General features: G+C 39.7%; 1 protein-coding gene across 1 annotated transcript in view; it reads left to right on the forward strand.

Annotated features, from left to right (window-relative positions):
• Positions 1-12597, forward strand: part of LOC136237134 (DNA-directed RNA polymerase II subunit RPB2) — a 44598-nt gene extending 32001 nt beyond the window's left edge. The window contains exons 13-22 of the mRNA XM_066027431.1: positions 4127-4319; positions 5050-5315; positions 5376-5470; positions 5690-5811; positions 5859-6077; positions 6124-6231; positions 11811-11924; positions 11977-12137; positions 12187-12382; positions 12433-12597. Of these exons, the coding sequence (XP_065883503.1) occupies positions 4127-4319; positions 5050-5315; positions 5376-5470; positions 5690-5811; positions 5859-6077; positions 6124-6231; positions 11811-11924; positions 11977-12137; positions 12187-12382; positions 12433-12522 (1564 nt within the window). The 3' untranslated portion in view covers positions 12523-12597. The remainder of the gene's footprint in view (positions 1-4126; positions 4320-5049; positions 5316-5375; positions 5471-5689; positions 5812-5858; positions 6078-6123; positions 6232-11810; positions 11925-11976; positions 12138-12186; positions 12383-12432) is intronic.
• Positions 12598-16584: the final 3987 nt, after the last annotated feature.

Raw genomic sequence — 16584 nt, forward strand, 5'->3', positions numbered from 1 at the left:
GATTACTAATCGCTGTGTCGGAAGCGAGAACTAGGAGTGCCACGCCTCTTCAGGGCCTGGAGTCGGCTATCAACTAGTCTAAAAGGTAATACTATATAGACAGTAGATCTACACCCTCTGGAATAGTGAATATCGTACTTAATACTCGCTACTTGTCATGCCCGTTTTGAGGTGAAATTTGCAGATACCACGTGTACAGTAGCTAGCTACCTAGTGAGGTAGTCGAGGCAGGCTTGGCTCTAGCGTGATGCCTGGCCCAGTAGCCCTTGGTCGAGTAGAAAATTGATTAGTTCAAGGCTTGGTTTGCTATTTTCTTCACCAGCAAAATATTTGGATGGGGGAAATTTGGCGAATTCATGGTCATTCGCCAAATTTTAATGGCGCCAAAGTTTCCCTCCATACAGTAGTAGGGATGATGAAGGTGTGGACGTGGCCAGTGATAAAATATTACCCAAAAACCTACCTCAATTATTCTTCACAACAACATGACAGATTGGTTGGGCAAAGTCAAGCCCAATAGTGTCTTCAGATCAACCCGAAATGTTTTTGTCAAGTTGCTACTGACTTTGAAAATAATTATATTTGACAGAATTTTCTACTGCCTGCCTGATGCATTCAGTCAAGCATAGCAGAAAACTGGGCACAGCTACAGCCCTACTTCTTTCACAAAAGCATTCACTTAAGAACAAGTTGATGTTGTGATACTTCTAAAAACCAGGCGCCATGCAGCTAGCTAACTCATCTGGAATTAACCATAGACAGTATATGCTACTATGAATTAACCAACTATGTATTACTACTTTACAATAGGGTAGTTTTGGGTTGTACAATAATATTATTAGCTAATTATCGTATTTTGTAATTCATGAAATTTTCATAATTCGTTCAATTACATTGCTATGCACTGCTAAGAAAGCGCTTGTTAAACAAACCACTTTTACCAATATATTACGTACAGAAGTATCTTCTAAACTGTTTTATAGTGTGACTATCATGTTTTTTCCCACAAATTCTCTCGACAAAGCCTCAATGCTGCTCTTCATTTTCGTTCACATACGTAAGGGATACGCCCCCTTTCAACTCAAAGCGATAGGCTATTCCTGGTAGCATTTTTCAGTCTGCCGAAAAGAAACCACCTCAGAGCAAAGTTTACCTGTGCAGAAGTTTAATACAGACTTCATTTCGCTTGTACTTTTTACGTAAAAGCTGCTTTTACCATTATTTAACGATTTTGCTCACGTGGGTGCGTACGGACAAACAAAGGTAGATAGGTTAGATAGGTACACACATACACTTTTACGAAAAACAATTTCAGTAAACCAGGCGTGCATCCACAGCCAGCCTTCGGCCGGCTGTGGGCGCGCGCCTGGTTTAAAAAACCTTTAGCAGATAAGCATAAAATACATGCACTATTGTCTTGCCTTTTATCCTTCTTTACCAGTGAAGGTTCTTCATCATTGTAGGGCTTCCATCCACTGGCATAGCTGCATGTTACACTTATGTAATACGTGTTTATTTTATTAAGGCTTTACAGCACAAGTGCTGAAGGTCTGTAGGACACCTGGTCCTACAGCCTGTTTAAAGTTGTTACAGAAAGTGTGTTTGAAAAGGTGTACGCCCATGGACACATGTTATAGACATTGCAGTGCTGAGTGAGCTGTCCAATATAGTTTTTGTTTTTAGTTATCTTAACTATTTAACAGTTGCTGTAATAGTTTTAGAAGATAAAGACAATGATTATTTTTTTAGAGGTGCTTATCACAGAAAGATAGTAGTTTCAGGTGATATTTGAAGTATTACACAAAGGGTAAAAAGTAAGTGTAATAAGTATTTCTTGGACTGATAAAAACTGATTTTAGTTTTATTGAATTGATGAAAAACTTGTCAGTCAAAAGAGGGTTTCCATTTGAAGATCTGCCCCTGCATTACCTGCTTCTCTTGTTCACTTCATCATTATCCGGACTGGTAGCATTTTTTTTTCTTCATGACTTTCTTTGTGTTTCTTCACATGGTGTGTCAAGCAAACCACATAATAATACCATGTAAACAAAGTTAGTGAGTGAACCTTGTGTTAAGCTAGACGAACTTATAAGTGAATACAGTATAGCAATAATATGTGATGTGTTATACTTTTAACTGATCAGCAAAGATTTGCTAACTACTTGCATATACCTGTATATTGCTGTCTTTAACTATTAGTTTTGTGAAAAGGGATCTTCCCTTGTACACATCCAATTTGCCAACTTTAGTAAACAACCTTCCTAAAATTTCAGGGCTATATACAGCTCCTATATGGATGAGTATTCAAAATCCAATTTGCATACAGTGTGTTTAGTGGTCATGAACTTGCAGAAAAAGTTCACAAACAAGTTTAAGAAAAAAATAGGAATTTTAACTAGAGTAGGGACAATGTAGTACCATGATATAAAGTACTGAAACAAGCTGGATTGGAGTAGGATATTTGCTTCTTATTGTTTTACAGCAATTGGGCATTACACTCTACTCCAATCCAGTACTTTTTATCATGGTACTACATTGTCCCTACTCTAGTTCTTATACTTGTAACAACATGTGTATATTACTGGTCCTGTAGTACATATAGCTGTAGGGCCAGTTAGGGGAGTTAGGGTAGGCCACACAGCTAATTTGATTTAATTCACTCCAGCCATTCATATGAGCAGCCAAAGTTTCAATATTTTTCTTTGTTTTTTTTCTTCTTAAACGGTCAACGAGGATCTATTCACACACTTTGCAAAACATGTAATTAGACTATGTCACGTATAGTATGCTTTGAAGTTTAGTCACCAATGAGGTATTTAAACTCCTGTGGGGGTAGGTATTGTACTGCAGATATACTAGTGGATATTAATCCCTAAACTTCAGTCTATACCCATGACTGAATTAGGGATTAAATGTCCACTAGTATATCTGTAGGTATAAGCAACCTTCCTTGTTTCACCACTTTTTTAGCTGTGCAACTTTTTAAATTCCTAATTTTTCCTTCTACTTGTTTGTTAACACATAATTATGACAAATGAGCCGGCACATACCACATTAAAGAAAGAATGGCACCAGAAATACCATAAAAGTAATTTTGTATCAGAAAGCGTATTCCAGCAATCAATATTACGTAATGGAAAAGGAGGTGGCTATTATGCTTTGTTTTCAGCTACTCTTCGCCCGTTACATAGTGTTACAAATGAAGAGCAATACGAGAAGTGTATATGCAATCAATCCAGTTGCTATGGAAAAATTGCCAACACAGCCACAGGGAAGCCGCATCACTCTAGTGCGAATTGACACCTTGCATTGTCAATGAAAAGAACTGGAACACAAAGGAGGACAAGCCTGTAGCCTTGTCCACTGTTGAGTTATGCTTGGCTGGAGGCATCAGTTATTTAATTTGTTAGTCAGTGAGCATTAAATACTACTGGCACGAAGGGTAATTGAGACTGGTTTTAGGATGATATTTTTTTGGCTAGAAAGTCCAGTTCTTCATGATCCCTACTATACAGTACTACTGTACTGTATGATTACCTTGAAATTAGGGACAGATAAAGAGTGAATTCACGTACTAGGTTTACATGGAATCTGATAAATGTCAATGGTGCTATGAACGTTTATTCGTGTATAAAAAGAGTGAACTTTTGTCAAGGCTACAAGATAAACCGTTCTTGAAATTTGGTATGTAGCCATCATAGCAGTGTCTTTTGATGTTTGAAAAACAAAGAAAGCGTTGTGTCTGTAGATAAGAAGAAATGTGGTGTATAAATAACCCCAATGGCTAACTTTGGGAGCCATATACATACAGTACAGAAAGAAATGAAATCACAAAAACAGCCAAGCTGTGAAAAAAGGTATGGCCTTTAATAGCCTGGGTGAAAAAAGTTGTAAGGTAGCAGCCAAGAATGGCTGCAATGATGTTAGTTAAGTTTAATCAGGGCTGGGCATTATTTGTTAGCATAATAGCACTGTAGCCTTTTCTTGTCCATCACCTTTGATATATTACAACTTTTTTCACCCAGGCTATTAAAAGCCACACTCTTTTTCACAGCTTGGCTGTTTTTGTGTGGATACACATGTGGCTATAGTACCAGAACTGTTCCTGATGATGGATTGTTCACAGATGGCAGGACTTGGTGGCCGGAGGAGTAGTAGAGTATATCGATACACTTGAGGAAGAGACTGTAATGATAGCTATGATGCCAGATGACCTCAGAAGTTCCGACTACTGTTCCACGTACACTCACTGTGAGATCCACCCAAGTATGATCCTGGGAGTATGTGCCTCTATCATTCCCTTCCCTGACCATAATCAGGTATGTCTGTATGTGTAGTGTGTGTGTGTGTGTGTGTCTTAAAATAATGTACTGTCCTGTTTGTCTGTTTGTGCATGGTGTAGTGTGTAGTGTAGTGTAGTGTAGTTTGTGTGTGCGCGTGCGTGTGTGTGTGTGCGTGTGTGTGTGTGTGTGTAGTGTGTGGGTGTGTAGTGCGTATGTGTGTGCAGTATGTGGTGTGTGTGTGTGCAGTATGTGGTGTGTGTGTGTGTCTTAAAATAGTGTACTGTCTGTTTGTCTGTCTGTGCATGGTGTAGTGTAGTGTATGTGTAGTGTAGTGTATGTGTAGTGTGTGTGTATGGTGTGTGTGTGTGTGTGTGTGTGTGTGTGTGTGTGTGTGTGTGTGTGTGTGTGTGTGTGTGTGTGTGTGTGTGTGTGATGTGTGTGTGATGTGTGTGTAGTGTGTGGGTGTGTAGTGCGTGTGTGTGTGTGCAGTGTGTGGTGTGTGTGTGTCTTAAAATAGTGTACTGTCTGTTTGTCTGTCTGTGCATGGTGTAGTGTATGTGTAGTGTGTGAGTAGTGTGTGTGTGTGTGTGTGTGTGTGTGTGTGTGTGTGTGTGTGTGTGTGTGTGTGTGTGTGTGTGTGTGTGTGTGTGTGTGCGCGCGCGCGCGCATGGTGCATGCGTACATATGATGACGTGTGTGTGTGTGTGTGTGCGCGCGCGCGCATGGTGCATGCGTACATATGATGACGTGTGTGTTTTTCCTACAGTCCCCTCGTAACACCTACCAATCTGCTATGGGTAAACAAGCCATGGGTGTCTACATTACTAACTATCATGTGAGGATGGACACACTAGCTCATGTGCTCTACTACCCTCAGAAGCCTCTGGTCACCACACGATCTATGGAGTACCTTCGATTTAGAGAACTCCCAGCTGGTATCAATGCCATTGTAGCCATTGCCTCTTATACTGGTTATAACCAAGAAGACTCTATCATTTTGAATCAAAGTGCAGTGGATAGAGGTTTGTTCAGGTTAGCCCCTTCTCTTTTCACCAGTTGCAGCAGCATATGATGGGCATGGCTCCATTGCAGGTCAGTATTCTTCCGTACATACAAGGATGAGGAGTCAAAGAAGGGCATGGACCAAGAAGAGATCTTTGAGAAACCAACTAAAGATACTTGTTCAGGTATCGACACAGTTATATTATGACAAGAAATAGTGTTTGTAGACTTTTGTTGTCAAAGTTAAGTTTTGCCATCATTACAGAATTGTAGCTGCATGTATTCATTTTGCCAAATACACATTCACTTGCCAACAATACTATACTTATTATTGTTAAGACATAGCTGATATTTCCTTGTTGTCTGAGCACCTTAAAGGTTGTGTGTTGCCATATACTGTACAGGAATGAGACATGGAGTTTATGACAAGTTAGAAGATGATGGTATTATTGCCCCTGGTATAAGAGTTAGTGGAGGTGATGTCATAATTGGTAAGACTGTTACCATGCCAAATAATGATGACGAGGTACGTTGTTACATGTTGTGAAACACGTCAAATGGTGTTGATCATAGCTAGAGGGTGCTCCTAGGAAGTACACCAAACGCGATTCTAGTACTTTCATGCGTACAAGTGAGACAGGAATAGTAGATCAGGTAATGCTGTCAGTCAACCAAGAAGGTTACAAGTTTTGTAAGATACGAGTTCGCTCCATACGTATACCACAAATTGGTGACAAGTTTGCTAGCAGACATGGACAGAAGGGAACCTGTGGGATAACCTACCGACAAGAGGTGTGTCTCTATGATCATGTGATAGTCATGTGTACCTCACATGTAGGACATGCCATTCACATGTGAAGGGATTACCCCTGATGTAATTATCAACCCTCATGCCATCCCATCTCGTATGACAATTGGTCACTTGATTGAATGCTTGCAAGGAAAGGTAATTGTTGTGTTTGGTTATATAACTAAATCATCATTTTCTCTACATAACTTAATGAAGTACTAACACATCTTAATGAAGTACTAACACATAACTTAATGAAGTACTAACACATGACTTAATGAAGTACCAACACATGACTTAATGAAGTACCAACACATGACTTAATGAAGTACTAACACATAACTTATTGAAGTACTAACACATGACTTAATGAAGTACTAACACATAACTTAATGAAGTACCAACACATGACTTAATGAAGTACTAACACATAACTTAATGAAGTACCAACACATAACTTAATGAAGTACTAACACATGACTTAATGAAGTACTAACACATAACTTAATGAAGTACTAACACATGACTTAATTTCCGAATGGCTCAGGGCATGTAATGCCTGCATGCTATTAGGAATTACATGAGGAAGGTGAAGTTGAAATATCAACATGTAATGGACATAATTACATTACTATCACAGCAAAATTTTTAAAGAGTTCACATGACAAAGTTCAAATGATGTCATTTCCCAGACAGCTGGGTATATAAGTCGCCACGTGTCTCTTCTTATCCGGCTTTATTTGTAGTAGCTATCTACCTGTACGTGAACAAACAAAAAAAAAAAAACATCATTAATAAGAAACATTACTGTAGGGTGGGAGGGTGGAAATGTTGATATTTCAACTTCACCTTCCTCATGTAATTCCTAATAGCATGCAGGCATTACATGCCCTGAGCCATTCGGAAATTACATTTCGGAAGGCTCCGTCTCAATATCAACATGTAAGTTTGACGCTACCACCAGAAGACAAAACTCCTTTCCCAAAGGATGTTTTATTTTCTGGGTTCTGTGAAGAACGGAGGTAGAATTTTTGAAATGTAGTAACAGATGACCAATCTGCTGCCTGTAGAATATCTGATGTAGTTACACCAGCGGTTGCTGCTGTTGAACTTGAAGCCCCTCTCACAGAATGAGCTTTAAACATCTCGGTATTGATACCAGCTTCACTCAAACATGTCTTTAGCCATCTGGCTATTGTACTGCTTGTCACTGGTTCGTGTTTCCTGATCCAGGACAAAAACAACAAGCTGTTCTTCTTATCTGTAGATAAGCTCCGAAATTCTATCGTTCTGGCCTCATATGCCTGTAGTGTAACTACCGGGCAAATAGTTTCATCTTCTGCATATCTTGGGTAGAAGAAATCTGCCAGAGGTTTAGATGGTCTGCTCTGTTTAGAAAGATGTTGAGGCTTAAAGAGCACACCTGATGTTGTAAAATGACGATAGCCAATGTCCAACTTGCTCAAGTCCATTGTTCTAGATGGTCTAGTCAGTGCCATGAGCATTACTAACTTTAGGGTGAGCTGGCGGAGTGACACTTTGTCATTTTCGCCCCAGCCTTGTAAGTGTCTAAGAACTGTACCAACATCCCAAAAGGATGAGTACCGAGGCAATGGAGGCCTCTCATTGTATACCCCTTTCAGCATCCTTGTAACCAAAGGATGTTGCCCAATGGAGTGGCCATCCACTGTGGAATGTAATGCTGAAATAGCTGACCTGTAAGAATTCAATGACCGGTATTTGTATCCGTCATGAAACAACTCTGCTGGGAAGTTCACTATGTCTTCTACAGGTCCAGAAGTGGGATCTCTACTCCTTGATTCACACCAACCAGCCCACTTTGCAAACAGCGAATTGTAGTTAGATTTTGTCTTGGACCTCCACGATGCAAGGATGAGGTTCGTAGCTTCCGGAGAAATTTCTTGTGATCTAAAGGATTCCCGGAGATTGACCATGCCACTAGTGTTGGCACTCCCTGGCTCATTATGAAGTCTTGTTCTGATTGCAGTGTCACCAGGTCTTCCCGAGTTGGAAGGAGTCTGGGGAACTCCTCCAGCATTTCTAGGATTGTTGGGTACCAGGGTTGAGATGCCCATAAGGGGGTGATCATCACCACTCTGGCTGCTTGCCTCTTTATTTGGCTTAGACAACGAGCAATCAGGCACCATGGTGGATTGGCAAATCCTCTCCTCTGAGACCAGTCTTGATTGAACGCATCCGTTCCCTGTGATTCTGGATCTGGCCTCCAACTGTAAAACATTGGTAGTTGCTTCGTTAGTCGAGAAGCAAAGAGGTCTATCTGTAATGGCCCCATTACCTGGTCTATCTGATTGAATACTAGGGGATTTAGCATCCAATCGCAGCGATCTTTCATCACTCGCGATTCCTGATCCACTGTTACATTCTCCTTCCCTGGGAGATGTTCTGCTAGTAAGAGTATATCTCTCTCCAGGCACCATTCCCATATTGTCAAGGCCAGTTGACACAACAGGGGAGAATGCGTGCCCCCTAGCTTGTTGATATACGTCACCGCCGTGACGTTGTCCAATTTTATCTGAATTGTCGTACAGCGACTGAACTTGGCAAAGCTTTGCAGTGCCAGGAAGGCTGCCAATAGCTCTAGATAGTTTATGTGGTGTGAGGTTTCCTCCTGTGACCACCTGCCCCCTGTACTCTGTTCGCCCTGTCGAGCTCCCCAACCCTTGTTGGAGGCATCTGACTCTATTGTCATGTCTGGTGTTCTGGGCAATATTGGGGATTGCATTGGCAGCTTTCTGTCCAGGGATAGCCACCAAGTTAGATCGTTCTTCGCCTCCTTGGTGAGATTCAGATTGGCATTGAATTTCAAAGCCACATGGTCTGGTTGACCCGATCTCTCTGGCACTGCTGAATTGATTAAAAACTGCAGTGCTCTGTAATGCAATGGGGCTTGCCATATTGCTCTCATGGATGCTGAGGCCTTGCCCACAAACCTTGCCACTTCTCTCACTGACACATTTTGTTGGTGAAGAAGATGTTGTGCCGATTGTTGGATTTTCCTCAGCTTCTCTGCTGAGAAAATTAAATGTAGTGTTACTGTATCCACTACAAACCCCAAGAACTCCATTCTCTGTTGTGGACTTAGCACTGACTTTGTGCAATTGACAACTAGGCCCAGGGCTTCGAACAATTTGAAGATCAAAGGGATGAGCTGTATCAGCTCTTCCTTTGTCTGATGTAGAATTAAAATGTCGTCTAGGTATATCACCAGACGAATGCCCATGTGCCTGAGGGTGCCCACCACAGGTTTCATCACTTTGGAGAACACCCGCGGTGCTGAAGTCAGTCCAAATGGGAGACATTGAAACTGGTACACCCTGCCTTCCCATTGAAACTGAAGGAGGTGTTGACTGTCTTGGTGAATTGGGATTTGAAGGTATGCATCCTTCAAATCCATTTTTATCATCCAGTCGTTGGCTTGGATGAGATGTGGCAGAATGTGTAGACCTTCCATTTTGAAATGTTCGGTCTTCACAAAGGAGTTCAGAGATTTCAGATTTATTACTGGTCTCTGTCCCCCCTCCTTCTTCTCCACCAGAAAGATTTGTGACACAAAACTTTCTGCACGGAGTATTGTCTCCTTTATAGCACCCTTGGACAGCAGCTCCTTGATCTCTTCTAGGATCTTTACCCGCTCCTCGGCGGAGCACTGTATTTCTGGCATTGGCTTTATCTGCCAAGGCCTCTGTGCTAACTCTAATTGGTACCCTGACACAGTCTGTAAGACCCATCGGTCTTCTGTTAGCTGTTCCCAGTTGTGTATGTACTGGGCAAGCCTTCCAGCCAATTCTGGACAGTTGATTTTTAAGTCCATCTGGCCTATCAACACCTCTAGGTGGTGTTTTGGTGTTTGTACCTGTATTGACTCTGTGGTAGGGTTGACAAATTTTATTGAATTTGACACATGTGGTATTAACAAAGGATCTATGGCTACTAGTCATTTGTCCTTCTTGTTGTTTTGTGGACCCAGATTCTTCTTTGATCTTCCAGGGCCGTAGTAGTGTTGTCCCTTGCCACCCTGTTGGCCCCAGCTGCTCTTCCGCGGGTGGCTTGGCCGAAAACCCAACTGCTTTGTCTTGTTGGGTGGTGGGAGCACTGTCTTCTTTAGTGCTGCTGCAGCTTCCAGTTTAACTTTAGCTTTTTCTCCAAAATCCTCCCCAAACAGGAGCGGTTGAACCCCTTTAAAGTCAGAATCCTTCATCAGGGACTGGAGTTGCGGGTTCAGATGATTCATCACTTCCTTTCTTCTCAGGGAAGATTGATGTTGGGCTGCATCTCCTAAGAGTACTAGAGCAGACTGGATCATTGGGATGGCTTCTTTCAGTGTGAATTCATCATCACCAGCTTGTTCTAAGCAAGACACCAGGGGAATCATGGCCTCCATATACATTTGTTGCGTTCTAAAGGCCACCTTGTCCTTCTTCACGGCCTCATTTGGAAGAGTTGCCTCCACAACTGGTGGCAGTGAGCGACATATCGTCCACTTTGTTTCAGGGTCTCCGTATTTGACGGCTTTGGCCTTCCTGGATTTATATTCCATACGGGATCCACAAGCAGTTTCCAGAAATGCTTCGCCTTCCTCTGACAGCGGGAATTTAGAGCCATCGCCTTCATTCCCGTCCTCGGGTGGATTCAGTTCATCATCGCTATCGCGATTGTCCTCATCATTGTCGCCATCCCGACCAGTGTCAAAGCCACTGCTTCCCTCGCCATCGCGAGGGCGTTTCTTCGGGTAGACTCTTTCATCCTCGTTTTTCAACTTGTTCACGTCTTCCTGTAAGGTAGCGACCGAAGCTAACAGTTCCTGTAGCATTTCATCTGTCGTCTTATTCTCTGCCATAGGCGTTCTTTACCAAAACGATAACTGCCGAATTCGTTACGAGTGCTGTCACAGCAAATAAAAAGCCGGATAAGAAGAGACACGTGGCGACTTATATACCCAGCTGTCTGGGAAATGACATCATTTGAACTTTGTCACGTGAACTCTTTAAAAATTTTGCTGTGATAGTAATGTAATTATGTCCATTACATGTTGATATTGAGACGGAGCCTTCCGAAATGTAATGAAGTACTAACACATAACTTAATGAAGTACTAACACATAACTTAATGAAGTACTAACACATAACTTAATGAAGTACTAACACATGACTTAATGAAGTACTAACACATAACTTAATGAAGTACTAACACATAACTTAATGAAGTACTAACACATAACTTAATGAAGTACTAACACATGACTTAATGAAGTACTAACACATCACTTAATGAAGTACCAACACATGACTTAATGAAGTACTAACACATTACTTAATGAAGTACTAACACATGACTTAATGAAGTACTAACACATCACTTAATGAAGTACTAACACATGACTTAATGAAGTACTAATGTAAGTACAATGTTTTAAGTGGATCTTCAGTTATCCGAACCCCTTGGGACCAGGGATGGTCCATAAGTCTGAAAAGTCCATATTTCTACCTTAAAATAGCATAAAGAACATCAGTATTGTCAATTACCCTAATAGAGCAGTCTTTTCCGTAGTTTGGTTAACTGAGAATCTAGTCAACTGGGGTCTGGATAACTGAGGTTCCACTGTACATGTTGAAGAAGTGATCCCTCAATGATAACACTTAAGTGTAAAACAGGTCAACAGTTGTACTACACAAAATTAATGTACGTTATTGTAGGTGTCTGCAAACAAAGGAGAAATTGGTGATGCGACGCCATTCAATGATGCAGTGAATGTACAGAAGATTTCTGACTTGTTGAAAGAGTATGGCTACCATTTACGAGGGAATGAGGTTACTTAACAAACTCCCCTAGCACATTTAATAAATGTGTACAATGTTACAGGTTCTCTATAATGGGTTTACAGGCCGCAAGCTGAATACACAGATCTTCATTGGACCCACGTACTATCAGAGGCTGAAACATTTAGTGGACGATAAGATCCATTCTAGGGCAAGAGGACCAGTACAGATCCTAACAAGACAACCTATGGAAGGTCGATCTCGGTAATATTTGTTTTAACCGTTATACAATATTTATTGGTGTGTATTTCAGTGATGGTGGTCTACGATTTGGAGAGATGGAACGTGATTGTCAGATAGCTCACGGAGCAGCTCAGTTCTTAAATGAAAGATTATTTGCAGTGTCTGATCCATATCGAGTGCATATGTGTGATCTGTGTGGATTGATTGCTATAGCAAACCTCAGGAACAACACATTCGAGTGTCGAGGATGTAAGAACAGGACAAAGGTATATTATCTACTCTTAATACAGTAACCTTATTTGGTGTTGGTCCATAGATATCTCAGGTTCACATTCCTTATGCTTGTAAGTTGCTATTCCAGGAGCTAATGTCTATGGGCATAGCACCGAGGATAGTGACCACCTAACTTTAGTAACTACTACACATGAAACTCTCTCATAGCATACTTATTAATGACTTTGTTCATCATAACATTATATGATTATGGGAGTAGGGAGGAAGGATAATATCCTTGATGGATATGATGGTTTTAGGTGAATGTGTTCAACTATCTTGTCTGTCTACAGCACTACAGCAACATTTCTCTACTCATTCACAAATAATGATATCATACTGTTTACTGTTGTTACTCTGTCACCAGTGATGTATCAACTCAAAATGGTCACATTTACAAAATTACTAAAACCATTTCCCTGCACTGCTCCTGCCACTTGTACTAACATCCCCTTCCTTACACTCCACTTAATATCTCAAGTGAACATACCCAACTCAACACATATATCATCAAATACACTAACAACCCCTCCTATTCCTGACCATCCTATTACCAACCCTCATAACATTATATGTGTTATTCTATTATATAATTTCTGTACTTTCGTTTGATTCAATCCTCCTATCGCTCCCACTAATATTGACATCCCTACACAAAAATATACTATACTCCATATTATCAGCTCTTGTAATAACAAAAATAATATCACTATTTCCGGTATTATCCCCAAAAATTACTAACAAATCACCTTGCCATATACATCTGGTACTCATAATTGAAATGGCGCTACTCCCAATTTAAATAGTAACGCTACCAAAAACAATACATGCCGCCACTCTAACTTTAATTCCTATCTGCCCTTCCATATATACTTCTCCACTTTTACTATATAAATACACCAACCCTAATGACAAACAACCCTAATGACAAACAACCTGAAAAGACTCCATTTAATATAAAATACTTTAAACCCCCTCCAAACCATATACTCTTCGTGTCCTTCCTAACAATATTAATATTGAAAATGTTTTGCATTTCTAACCCCAAATATATTAATACCCAATTACTTCTACCTAAATAATGCTCCCCATAAAAATAAATGAACCAAGGAATCTACCGCTCCTATAAGATAGACCAAAACAGCTGAACTATCAAAATTTGAACAAACCCTGTCCATTTTTTTACCATCCCTCCTCATCCCAACAGGTTAACAGTTTCATTAGACCCCACCTTGCAGACAACTCCACTATACCAATGGTTGGGAAGAGACCTTGGAACTATACATGAATAAAAATGTCTTTTCTTCCTGACATACACTACTGGTCAGACAGTTATTGTGGCAGCAGAGAGTTTATCAACTGCTGAAACAGTTTTTACTGCCTCAGGAGTGAATATCACTGTGGAGGGTAAGTGTTCATAGCAAGCTAGTACTGAACACTTAACTGCCACACACTGCATGAAGATTAACATTATTCACTGTACTACAATATGCTTTAACCATTATAGTTTTAATGATTACTTGTACTGTAATAATAGCTAATCCATCCTAACTGGAATGGAGTATATATACTACATTTATCCTACCAAACTAAAACAGAATGTTATAGTTATAATTCATGTTATTTATGAAAATCAAATATATGGACAGTAATATTTCAACATCTTACAATATTACTGTCAGATTTAATGAAATTGTTGTGAAAGTCAAAAGCAACACTGAAAATTTTGACTGCTTCATGTTGTGTTGCCATGGTAATCATGTTGTGTTGCCATGGTAATCATGTTGTGTTGCCATGATAATCGTGTTGTGATGTCATGATGATCGTGTTGTGATGTCATGATGATCGTGTTGTGATGTCATGATGATCGTGTTGTGATGCCATGATAATTGTGTTGCGTGATATAATTATTGTAAATTGTGGTGATATCTATCGTAACTATGGAATTTAATTAAGGCTTTTATATGCATGTTCAATCTAAAATGTTGTTTTGCACGCTGTAGAATCACTTATAAACAAAAATATTGGGTTCGGCCTTTGTTTGTAGCTGTTTGAAATACATTGTGGCATGATCAAGTCAGTATAGCTTCTGGTCCTGTCCCTGTTTTCTTAGAATCCCAAGTGTTGTCATGGCACACTTTAACCACTAAGTGTTACATGTGTAGTCTGTGTGTTTCACGATCATATAGTTGACAGTATCAGTATACCCGGTACTGTAAACTGTTGTGCATGCTAGACACTTCTAGTAAAATATCAGCTATCAAGTTAGCAGCAGCTAAGTAGCATATATGACATAAATAAGTTGTACACTTTGCCATGATCATATCATCAGAGTAGATATCCAAGTAGAATCCATTGTTTCCTTGTAACTCAGTAGTGTAGTGACCTGAGGTAGTGTAGCTTCCTTCATAGGCAGTAGCAGTTATACAACTGCCCCATTTCTGCTTTGTACTGAAGAAGTCAAATTGTGGAATTGAATTATTGCTGTCAACTTTTGGTCCACTCTTAATGGTTTACGGTCATCAAATGAGCTACCAAGGAATCCTCTATATGGAAACAAGGTTCTTACTTAGTCCATAATTACTGCGGTCATGAATCATAAACCGAATGGCACTCTTTTGATCAGAAAGGACCACAATGAAATCACTATTGTGTTGTTTAGCATGAACTCAATTGATCCACAATACATCTGATGGCAAATAAATGAAGTGTATCTAGCAGGTAATAAAATACCAGCACATGTTCAATAGGACCATGGATGTGACATTCAATTAATTTATCAGAAAGGAATTCACAATTGGATGCAGTGTAAATATCCAATTAATAGCCATGTACTCAACTGAGAAGTAATGAACACTTTGTATAGAAATTGAGACAATTTTTTTTTAGCAGATGCGGTCACCTTTTACATAGTTAGCCCTGGTTTTCCATAGCATATATATTAGTATATTAAAAATGTAAAATGAAGTAGGGATCCAAGCGATAAAAAGTGGTGAAACAAGAGATGAACGATAGTAGCTATTACAGCATAGCTTGGTCTACTTTGGCATTGAACATAAAATAATTGCTATACTATGCCAAAGTAGGGATTTCCCACTTAGTTAATTGTTATGCTGTAATAGCTACCATCATTCAGCTCTTGTTTCACTGCTTTTTATCGCTTGGATCGATCCCTACTTTATTTTAATTTTTTTTTAATATACTAGTTTTTTGCATGTAGCTAGCTATAAACATGTGACTGTTCTATTAGGGTGACTGCATCTGTATTGATCAAAAACTCCATTCTCTTTCTCATTTTTGTGATTTTAATAGTATCCTCCAGTTAACCTAAGAACTTTTTTACAGTCCTCATGCATGCTCTTTCCCATATTTAAGAAAAGCATATGTTTCTTGCTGTAACCCATCTACTCGACCAACTGCTTGGGTAAACTCTTCATTCGTAGCCTAAGGTATACCCATTTTGTGTTCTTCAATAAAGTACGACACTATATTATCCTGAACCACGTGATTTTGGCATTGCCCATGTTCACACCACATCCAGTTTTCCTTGACATATGCTTGCATGGAAAGTGTCATATTGATAACTTCATCAGGTGGAATTTCAGGGAAGGCAAAACAGTACTTGGTATTGGGATATTGCCTTTTATTGACATTAGCAACCATTTTTCATAGAGAAGCTTTTGTTGTAGTCAAAAACATCAACTGTTTCATGTTCATCAACATAAGTTCCTTACTGTTCTTGATCACTTGGAAACCACAAACTAATGTAACCAATTGGTGAGAGTATGACCTGGCTCAAGGACAGAATTAAGAAGCATTGAATACTAGTGACAAAATGCTGCTGCAGTAAGGTTCTTCTTTCCTTTTATGCTAGCATTATAGATTTATTAACAGTCTATTCATTTCCTTGCCTTTTTGTTGAGTTCTTTATTCTACCAAATGACACCTAGTCTTTGGATGCAGAATGAGATAAACATGTATCTTCCAGTTATCTACTATGCTCTCTAATAGTACATACTCTCTAATAGTTCTTTCAGGCATTTTGGCGGAATTTCTCTTAGAAAAGTGAAGACAATAATGAAATATCAATATGTCTGACATCACTGTCAACCCATTCTTGAGCATAATTATAATTACACAGGTGAATTTTTACCTTCATTATTATTATTATTGTTTACTGTGCAAAACCTCTTAC

This window comes from Dysidea avara, chromosome 10, assembly GCF_963678975.1.
Source record: "Dysidea avara chromosome 10, odDysAvar1.4, whole genome shotgun sequence".
Classification (NCBI taxonomy): Eukaryota; Metazoa; Porifera; class Demospongiae; order Dictyoceratida; family Dysideidae; genus Dysidea; species Dysidea avara.